General features: G+C 31.2%; 1 protein-coding gene across 6 annotated transcripts in view; it reads left to right on the forward strand.

The window, feature by feature from the left end:
• The window catches only part of SLC35B3 (solute carrier family 35 member B3), a 50,408-nt gene extending 41,887 nt beyond the window's left edge, over positions 1 to 8,521 (forward strand). For all 6 annotated transcript variants that reach the window (XR_004231024.1, XM_012541660.3, XM_023496347.2 and 3 more), the window contains exons 9-10: positions 4,219 to 4,288; positions 5,531 to 8,521. Coding sequence is in view for 5 of the 6 variants with exons in the window: in XM_012541660.3 (XP_012397114.1) it covers positions 4,219 to 4,288; positions 5,531 to 5,681 (221 nt within the window). In the remaining variant the exon portion in view is untranslated. The remainder of the gene's footprint in view (positions 1 to 4,218; positions 4,289 to 5,530) is intronic.
• Positions 8,522 to 10,669: the final 2,148 nt, after the last annotated feature.

Consider the following 10,669-nt stretch of genomic DNA (forward strand, 5'->3'; position numbering starts at 1 on the left):
GAAATTGTATTTCTATTAGGAAAATGAGAACTTATCAAACTTAATTGGAAAACAGAACAAAAGGCATTTAGCTTAGGAAATAGTTATAAATATTTTAATTAATAACTGATTTCATGAAACAGAAATAATACTAATTAAAAAACTGAAGTAATTTAAGTGTTTTTAAATTATTCATCTGTAAACTCAATTTTCTAATTAAAACTGCTTTTTTTATTTTCCTTTTTCCATATAATGGAAAAAATCTTTTTCTAATATAAATTCAGACAATGTTGCAAAACATTACTTAGCCTTAAAATAAGTAATTATTGAGTGCATACCATGAATAAGCAAGGAATGTTCTGCATTAGAAATTTTTATATGGAATTATCATCATGAAAATTTTAGGGTAGAAAATGTTGCTGAGAAATGACTATAGTTAAATAGTTTTCCACTTTATTTAAAATGTTTTATTTTCTTTTAAAACTATTGAGCATGTATTTGCCTATATTGTTAAATATAGGGAAATGACTGACTTGTCATTTTATTTAGCAAACTTTTAAAAAATATCAAAGTTTAAAAATCACAGAATCTCTGACTTCATGATGCCTAAAGACCAACAATCAAAACAAATCTCTGCAGCATATTCCAGTTGAACTTAATGGCCAGTAGTTGATTATAAATATATTTTAAAAGTTGAAGTAAGTACTATTTGGGCAAAGCAGAAAAGCTCCTTACCTACTTTGGAAAATTTAGGAAAAAAGTGTGGCATTTTTGACAAATAGACAAACTCATCATGAACAAAGACACACAAAGAAAACAACTAAACATTCTCCATAAATGCTGGAGAATAGGCATTTAGAAATGTCATTCTGGATTTGGCTATTGGGAAGAAAAATCAAGGCTAACCTTGGATTTTTTAGGTTATTGGCATAAAGGTATTATTAATTGAAGTTAGTGAAGTATTGTGGTTCAGTGGAAAGAGCATTGGATTTGAAGTCCAGGATCCTGGGCTGAAATTTCTGCTCTACTATTTACTCCCTATATGACCTTGCAGAATTCAAATATCTTTCTTGGGACCTCAGTTTCCTGAGATTGGGTGGGAAGTGGATTGGTCTGAGGATCTTTCCATCTGCCAGCTCTAAATCTATGTTCTTAGGAATGAAATTACCAAGGAAAAGAGTGTTGAGTGAAGAAAGAAGAGACTCAAGGACAAAACCTCATATGTATATCTGAAACAAATTTCCACATTAGCCATCCTCCCCCCCAAAAAAATGCTTTATTCTTTACTCCGGACTATCATGAAAGTAGATAGTATGAGTTCTCAGAGTTCCTAAGTAAAAAATAATTTGTTTTTATAATATTATAATTATTATATAAATTATTTTCCTGGTTCTGCTCATTTTACTTTGCATTTTTTTTATTACATTCATGGGCCACAGTATGTTCAACCTATCAATGGACATTTGATGTAATTAATATAATTAAAATCATCTTTAGTTCATAGAGGTCTTTCCAGGTTTCTCAGAATCCAAGCCCTTCATTATTTCTTATGCTACAATAGTATTCCATTAATTAGTATACTATATGTTGTTCAGCCATTCCTAAAATGATGGATATCACCTCATGTTTCAATAATTTGCTCTATGAAAAGAACTGCTATAAAATTTTTTTATATATGTGGGTCCTTTCCTTCTTACTTCCAAATTTGATTTCTAGATTTCTTGATTAAATATCTATCTGAATAGGAGGTAAACTGTCCAATCCCCACATACTTACTACAGCTAAGATTCACCGTATACCAAGTAATGATCAAAAAATCCAATGAGAAACTACAGTGACTTCTCCAATCTTAGAATTACACAAAAAGTCAGTTAGAAGCCCACAAGCAAAAACACACACACACACACACACACACACACACATTCTAGCTAATCTTTCTAAAGTGTACCATCAGTGAAAATTATTTTTTGTCTACAGTTTGTCCTGTTCTGATTTCTGCTTTAGACACTGCTATTGTTTGTTTGCCTGATTTTTAAGAAAACATGTGGATAAAGTTAGTCAAGATTATGAAATCTAAAATTTTTAATCCTCCTCTCTTAAAAAAAAAAAAAGAAGAAGAAGAAGAAGAAGAAGCCCACAAGCAATAGGAAAAACAGTCCCTCTAGTAAAACCAGCTTGTATATAAGTAGGATGGAACACATCCTACTCTGCAAAGTTCTGTGTTCAGAGACAACAAGAGCTGTGGGTTTCTCTGGGAACTAACCACCAGGCTAGTCAGAAAACTCCAAGAAGGAGTAGCAGGCTGAGACTAGCAGTATGTTCAAACTGGGATCCCCAGGCTCCTAGCCCCAAAGTTCTGTAAAGAGGTTCCTGTGAAGTTAATGCTTTAAACTTAAAATGCTTTTAAACATCAAGTGGTAGAATGTGATGCAGAAGGTTGAAGTTAAGACAAAAACCCAGAGTGAGAATAATTAAAGCATAGTAGTCCTCCCAAAAGGGCAGTGGGAGACAAAGGTGAGGAGAATACAATGCTCAGTCCCAAAAATAGGAAAGAAGAGATGAGTAAGTCAAGGTAAGTGCAACCAAAATTAAAATATATTTAGATAGTAGATAGATATAGAGATTTATGTTTATATATGATATATGTATATTTTTTTCAAAATTTTAGTTCCCCAAAAAGGAACTAGTAACTTCATAACAACTATAAATTCAAAGGTTTAAAAGAAAGGGATTTTTTCCACAATAGCTATATGAGTAATGGGGGAGGTGGGAACAGATATAAAAAAATGAAAAAATGAAATTAAATCTTTAAATCTTTGGAGGAAAGAATTAAAAGGGAGGATGAGTTAGTTTAAAAGAGAAATTGGTAAATTATACCCAAGAAATGGAATAACTGAAAACTATAATAGAACAAAGAACAATCAATAACTCCATGTGACAACAATAATAATAGAACAAAGTCAAAAAGTTTTAAAGACAGAAAAAAAAGATGTAAGCTATGTGATATCAAAAACAAGTGACAGCTCAGAGAGAAAATTCATTGAAAAGTCATTGAACTTACTGAAAAACATTTACTTTTTTAATAACCCAAACTCTATTTCAATAAATCATGAATTTAAAAAATCCATATTCAATAGATGTGGCATGCAAGCAAATGAAAATAGAAAGAATATCCAGATCACCTCTTGAAAGGAACCCCAAAAGGAAAAATCTCAGAAATGACATAGCCAAAAGTCAGGATCACACAGAAACTTGGCTGCTTCAACAAGACAATTTAACTGTGAGAGAGAGATGTTCACAGGCAGATTTTTTTTTAAATTTTATTGATTTTTTAGTGTCATTTCCCAATCTTTCTTCTACTCTTTTTGTTGTACTACTCTAACAGAAGTAAAGTTAAGCAAAACAAGCACATTATCCATGTCTGATTGTATAAATTTCATTACAGAGTAGATCTCACCACCTATTCCTGTCTGCTAAGAGGAAGAATACCAGAGACAAGATTTGTCTTTGTACTGACCTAGATATTAGGGGGAAAAAAATCTCTCATTGTTTTCCTTTACATTATTATAGTCATAAATTGTTTTCTTGGTTTTGCCTACCTCTTTCTGTGCCAGTTCATGCATGAAAGGGTTCCCAAGTTTCTCTGAATTCTTCATAATGGATTTTTCTTATTTCATTATATTCATGGACCACAATATATTCAACCCATTAGTGGGTTTTTTTTATTGTCACATTTATTTTATTGCCACAATAAATCTGTTGTCGCAATTAATTACTTAAAGTTCTGGAAGAAATTATCATGATGTCATTTAAGTTATTTCAGTGTTTAACATCACATTTTTTTCCCTATTTTTCTTTTTTTTTCTTTCTTTTTTTTTTTAACTAATATTTTTTGTTCTGAATCCCTGTTCCGATTGTTTGCTGACTCAGAGGTAACTCCCATATCAATAATAATTTCTTTCCTGCCTATTCAAATATAATCCATTTATATAATTCAAATATAATATATATAATTAAATAGATAATTTTTTAAAATGTTTATAATCACTTAATTGCATTTTAGAGAGAATATTCATAGGTCATGCAGAAGAAAGAAATCTATTATTTTATCATTCAATTGATATCTTGATAGTTACCACATTATATTTTCTCTTTTGTATAATAATTTCAGTAAAAATCTTATGAGACATTAGCAAGAAAGTAGGCATATATTAAACTGATCTTTTGTTTTTCCTATAGTAACAACTGGAAGAAAAGCAATGACCATTGTGCTTTCCTTTATATTCTTTGCTAAGCCATTCACATTTCAGTAAGTATTTTATCTTCTAGTTTTCTTGGCTTCTATAATATAATGCTTATTTCCCCCTAAATAACCATTAACTGTAGCTTTTGACTTTCTATTTCTTTTATATATGCCTTAATTTATTATGATTTAGAAAATATTTTATAATGAAGCCTTTTGCTTGAACCTCTTATTTACAGATATTCTATACCATACTCTTTTTTCTATGAATGAATTTTTTTGAAAGTGGTGAGCATAACTTGGAATCCTAAATGTTAGTGTTGCATGCTATATATTACTGGTAATAAGTGATTGTTTTTTAACACAAGAATTCAGAATTTTTCTTCCCAATACAGGAAAATCATGTAGATGTGCCTAATATATTGATTTGGTATTAGTTTTCTGTCATAATATGGTACATGCTCATCCTTCATATTATTTAATCTTTCATCATAGTGTGATAGCAATCCCAAGTTTTTGAAAGCTGAGTCAGCAGAGTACCAGCTTTGATCTTTCTTAATCTTAAGGTCTGAGACCTAGTGAAGATAATTTCATGCCCAGGCTGGTCTCAGAGTGTGTTATACAGACATTGCATCTTGGGTCAGTTGTAGAAAGCGTGTATATCAATGAGCTCCTTGAGCCCACTGGTAATCGGCATTGTCTCAAATCTGCTCATAGATCTGCAACTCCTAGACATCAGACTTACCTGAATTTTACATGTTTCAGTTGCCTTAGATTGAATTTCTTGGGTTTCTTAGAATCATTTTAAAATTAAAAGGCAAACAGGTTAATCATGAAGTTTTAGAACTAAAGCTAGAGGAACTAGAATACTAGAAGAAGTTAGAGCGCTAGACAAAACAGGCACATGAATCCAGACATTAAAAAGTTATAATTTTACTTTGAAATACAAAATTTCATCCACTATCTCTGTTGTCTTTGCTTTATAAATTTAAAAAGAAAACAGACTTCTTGAGTTGATAGCACTTTAACTTTGTGGTATTTGTAAATTCCAGTGCTTCGCAATTTACATAAAAAGAAACTGAAGTCACAAAGCTTCTAAAGTTGATAAGCTTAGAATCCAGGGCTTTTTCCATTCCCATGTAAATATTGTTTAATAATAATGATAATAATAATAATAATAATAATGAATATGTAATAATATAATAGAAAACTTCTGTCTTTGAATGTTATTACATATGCATAGCCAAGTTTATTTATTTACCATGAATTGTGACATTGACAGTCTTGCTCTTTTTTTTTTCCTCTCAGATATGTCTGGTCTGGTTTATTAGTTGTACTTGGTATATTTCTAAATGTTTACAGCAAAAATATGGACAAAATCAAGCTCCCATCACTATATAGTCTGCTAAATAAAAAATTTGAAGACAGAAAGATAAGGACGTTGGCACAAACAGTATAGGCAGTAATTTATACTGTCTCAAATGGAACTTTTTTTGAGGGAACAATTATCAATTCACTTTCCAAAGGGATCTTTATAAAAACCAAAGGAGGAGAAGGTAAATATGAACTTTTTTTTTTTTTAATGAAATCAACCTTCTCTTTAGAACACTTGAATTCATATTACTTTTGAAACATTCAGCAAAGCCATTGTGTAGCACATTATAAGAATAAAACATCAAGATGAAGGACCGAAGTACTTGGCAGCTTATGGATAATTTCTACTGGAAATGAGACATTGCAAGACCAAGACCAATTTGAATGCTATATTTGTGTCATATCTAAAATGTCATTAATATGGAATTTGTAGATTTTCTTACTTTATTGTTTTCATTGTTTGATTAGAGTTATTAAAATTGATTTTTTCTATTATTATGATACTGATGACCAACTTTATACTTTAAACTCTTAGGAGAATGATTATTTTAAATAAAAACATATTTAATGATTTGTAAAGTCTTAATATAATTATGTATTGAAAGTTGAAAATGAAAATTAGATTTTCTTTAATGAAACAAAAAATTGGGGGATTTTTCTCTCACTTGCAATTTAAAAATCTATTTTCTAATGATAGCATGCCTTTTAATTGCTCTATAAAATGTGCCTGGGATGAATAAATTAATTAAATGAATATCAATAAAAGGAATTGTTTCTGTCCACTAGGATGATTCTGAAAAATTAAGTTATCCCAGAAGGGCTTATTCATTTAACTAAGGTAGAAAAAGTTTGTCTTAAAATGATTATAGTTTATTTTTCTTACAAAATATGAGTCCGCTTTGAAACAATAAAAGATATAGTACAGTTATAGTTGAAAGTTTGGTTTTTCATGTGTACAAAAAATAGTATACAGGTTCTTAAATAGCAGAAAAAATTTAGGCTGTTTATAGGCTATTTTAGGTCCAATAACTGCCACTAAAATGTTATTTTTAAAATGTCATTAAAACAGGGATACAGCTTTGGAATGACTGACAATGCCAGGGAGGTAGTACAAACTCAATCAGATCCTCACAAAGGGGAACACTCACTATGTTTGGAGTGTGTCATCCCCTGAAAGATGGCCAACAAGTAATATTGATTTGGGGAGAAAGGGGAGTTTACATTTTCTCATCCCAAGTCATAAAGAATTATTATTTACCAATGTGTAGATGGAATCATTGATATTTTATAATATTAAAGTGTGTTCAGAAAGACATAGGGAACTGTCTACACCAATAGATCACAGTCTTTCTTAGTAGATAAGGTCATAGTACCTTAGAGTCACAACTGGAAGATCATTTAGTCTAATTCCCTCCTTTTTCAGATAATGAATTAAGGATAAGCAGGAATTAGTGTATTGCTCAAGGACATAGGAGGACTTTTTGGTATGTAAACTCAGGTTCCCTCAGTACAGTACTGTAGTGAGATATCAAAACACATTGCTGATAAGGGAATTGTCTAATTCAGCAGAATAATCAGCAGACAAGAATGAAACCTAAGTAAATGTTTGTAACTTCAAGCCCAGGACTTCATCCATTAAAACATAAGTCCAAAAATATAGCACTTAGAATTTGCTTATATTTAACATAATCCACCTTTTTTAGTCATTTACTTTTAATTATACTAACAGCTTTTCAAATGTCTAATATATGGCAAAGCCTATTTGAAACAATATAAATTTGACTTCCCAATACAAATAATATTGGTCAAATCAAATCAGTGTCTGTTCCACCAGATAATTTCACACATGCTTCTTGGATGTCAGTCAATAGTTAATTTATTGATTGCTCTCCATGTGCCAAGTCTTGGGCCAAGCAGTGGGGATACAAAAAAGAACAAAGGACAGGCCTTCCCTAAAGGGGCTCACAATCTCATTGAGGAGACAACAGGCAAACAAATATGTGGCAAACAAACTATATACAGGATAAAGGAGTAATTGAGAGGGAAAGCGCTAGAATTAAGAAGGATTAAAAAAGGTTTTCTGTGAAAGGTGGGAATTGTTTTGGGGCTTGGAGAAAACCCGGAAATAGAAGTGAGAAGGGAAGAACTTTCCAGGCATGAGAGAAACCAGAGAAATTTCCTTGAGCCATGATGATAGTCATGTTCAGACTATAGTCAGGAGACCAGTATCACAATATGTAGATATTATAAGGTAAGAATATACTAGAAAGGTATAACTAAGTCATGAAGGGCTTTGAATGTCAGAGGATTCTATATTTGTTCCTATAAGTAACAAAGCTATTATAGTTTATTAAGTGTGGAGTTGGAGTGTTGACATGGTTGGACCTGTGGTTTTGGAAAGTCACTTTGGTTGACGGAATGGACAGTAGATTGAAGAAAGACTTAAGGTAGACAAATCTACCAGCAAGCTATTGCAGTAATCTAAACCTGAGGTGATGAGGACTTCCACCAATATGATGACAGGAGGAAAGGGGATATATTTGAGAGACCAAGTTGCAAAGGTCAAATCAATAGGCCTTGGCAACAGATTAGATATGATTATTAACCTTGTCAGTTATTACAATGGTTGTCACTAAATTTCTGGTGATGGCAGCTTAATGAATGAAGAACTGATCATTAGTATTAAAAAATTTTTACTTTTTCTTAGTCACTTTTTGAAAAGTTCAATTCTAATCTTTCAAAACTGATCTAAGATTAAGAAGCATGATGAGTTTTAACATGTATTTGTAAATTCTTCATATTGTTTTGTAAATGAACCATGAAAAATCATGTATTCTACCCTTCTTGCCTTAGAAGATGGATAAATAAAACTGTCCTTTTCGGAGAAAGCACCTAATAAAAAAGTTGTTCACACAAAATCCTCAATTACCTGTTGTCAAGTTTCAATTGCTTATGTATTATAAGAATCATAATCCTGACTGTGATTAGTGTCAAGTACACTGAATTTAGAATTAGAAGACAGCTCAAATTTATCTCGAACTTAATTTCTAGACATTTTCCCTATTTATAAAATGAGGACACTGTTCCTCAGTTCCCATCTAGTTCTAAATTTTTGATGCTAAATGACTTCTTAAAAATATTTTATATTAATCCTTAATGAAATTTGCCCAGATTCGCTATAGATTATATGTTGTCTATACACTTAAATAGGTCAGTCATCTTTACTTTAAATAAAATCAGATTAGCATAATAGGTTCTGATTCTTATGAAGCCATTCTGGTTATTAACCATGTTCTCTTCAAAGATTGAACAGATAATTTTTGGTACTTCCCACTTTAAACTGTCCCCAACTGGATTAGAATTTAAATTTGCAAGTCTAAATTATCAGGTTTGTTTTTTTTTTCTCCCTTTAATATTATAATGTGGACTCTTTAAAAAATCTTCCAAAAAATTTCCTAATCCTTTTAATACTCAAAACTGATAGCAGATTTTTCTCCACAAACCTATTGTTGCTATGATATCTTTGGCGCTCTACAGTATAGACAATTAGAATTTCCAAAATTAAGTTGATCTATATGATTTAGTCTGTCATCTGACCATTATCCATTTAAACCTGAATTCTACATTTCCCAATCTCTATATTCTATTTTTATTTGTTAGTGTCCAACATATTGTTGGTATAAATAAAAGGATTTTTTTAATCATCACAAGTATTTGAAAGATTTTGTATTCATTACTTTCTTTATAAATGTCTGCTACTTATAAAAAATCTTTATAAATATGAGATAAAACCATAATTCACTATGAGTCATGGTCTGTTGTTTTAATTTCATGGCATGTAGTTAGAATACTTTTTATGTTATGGTGCAGTGACATTATGAAAAATATTCACTTCAGTGAACTCCTGTTGCTTCGGAGTGAGCTCTGTATTACAAGGGGTTAGAAAACTTCAGAGCAATGTATAACTTAACACTTAAGGGGTTTTCCAAGAGTTTATTCCTAAAATGTGTAGCATTTAATAGTTAATTATATAACCAATCACCAAATCTCAAAAACATAAATTATTTCTTACTCCATGAATTGTTTATTTCCATTAATTCAGTGATTTGAAGATAAGTAATGACAGAGATTCATGATCATCTAAAGGGCATCTTTCTTAGCTTTGGTCTCCCACTTTTCTATCCCAAGGGCACCCACAATGTGAGGGATGAATAGATGACTTCATCTTAACATAAGACCTTGACACAATATTCTGGGGAATTTTTTTTGGAATGAAAGATAATGGACTGTGCTGGACTTAGCATCTGGAAGAATAGTTTCATATCCTGCCTATATTTGTTAACTCTATGATCCTGTCACCTAACCACTTTGAGATTAGTTTTCTCATATATAAAATGACATTAATAAATAATATCATCTACCTAATAATGGATAATATATTTATAGTGCTTTAAAATTTGTAAAGTACTTTACAAATATTCCATTTTATCTTCACAGTAACTCTGGGAGAGAGATGCTATTATTCCCATTTTATAGATGAGGACACTGAAGCAACCAGAGGCTATGAATTACCCAGTCATAAAAGTAGTACTACATGTGAAACAATTATTGAATTGAGGTCTTCTTGATTTTTTGTCCAGTGCTCTATCCAACTAGATGCTCACAGAATGTTACAAAGATCAAATTAAATAATTTATATGAAACTGAGCTATTATCATGTCCAAACATTAGCATATATCATTGCTTATATCCTAATCTACTTGCATTGAATAAATATAGTAAATATCCCATACCAAGCCAATCCTTTGCCCTGTATAAGTGATCCTGCTCTATTACATTTCTTCCAGCAGATTGCACCTTCTATCATCTTCACTCTATCATTTATCTTCAATTTCCCTGACTACCATCTGTCTTATTAGTACCTGCAAACATGCCCATGTCTCCCCCATTCTTGAAAAACCCTCATTTAATCCACCTAAGTCCTTGTTAACTATTGTACTAAATCTTTTTTTTTTTTTTGGCGGTTTTGATTAGAGCCTCAAGAACATTTACAGTAGGTCCTCTATTTCCTCT

The sequence above is a fragment of the Sarcophilus harrisii genome, chromosome 1, assembly GCF_902635505.1.
Source record: "Sarcophilus harrisii chromosome 1, mSarHar1.11, whole genome shotgun sequence".
In the NCBI taxonomy this organism is placed as follows: Eukaryota; Metazoa; Chordata; class Mammalia; order Dasyuromorphia; family Dasyuridae; genus Sarcophilus; species Sarcophilus harrisii.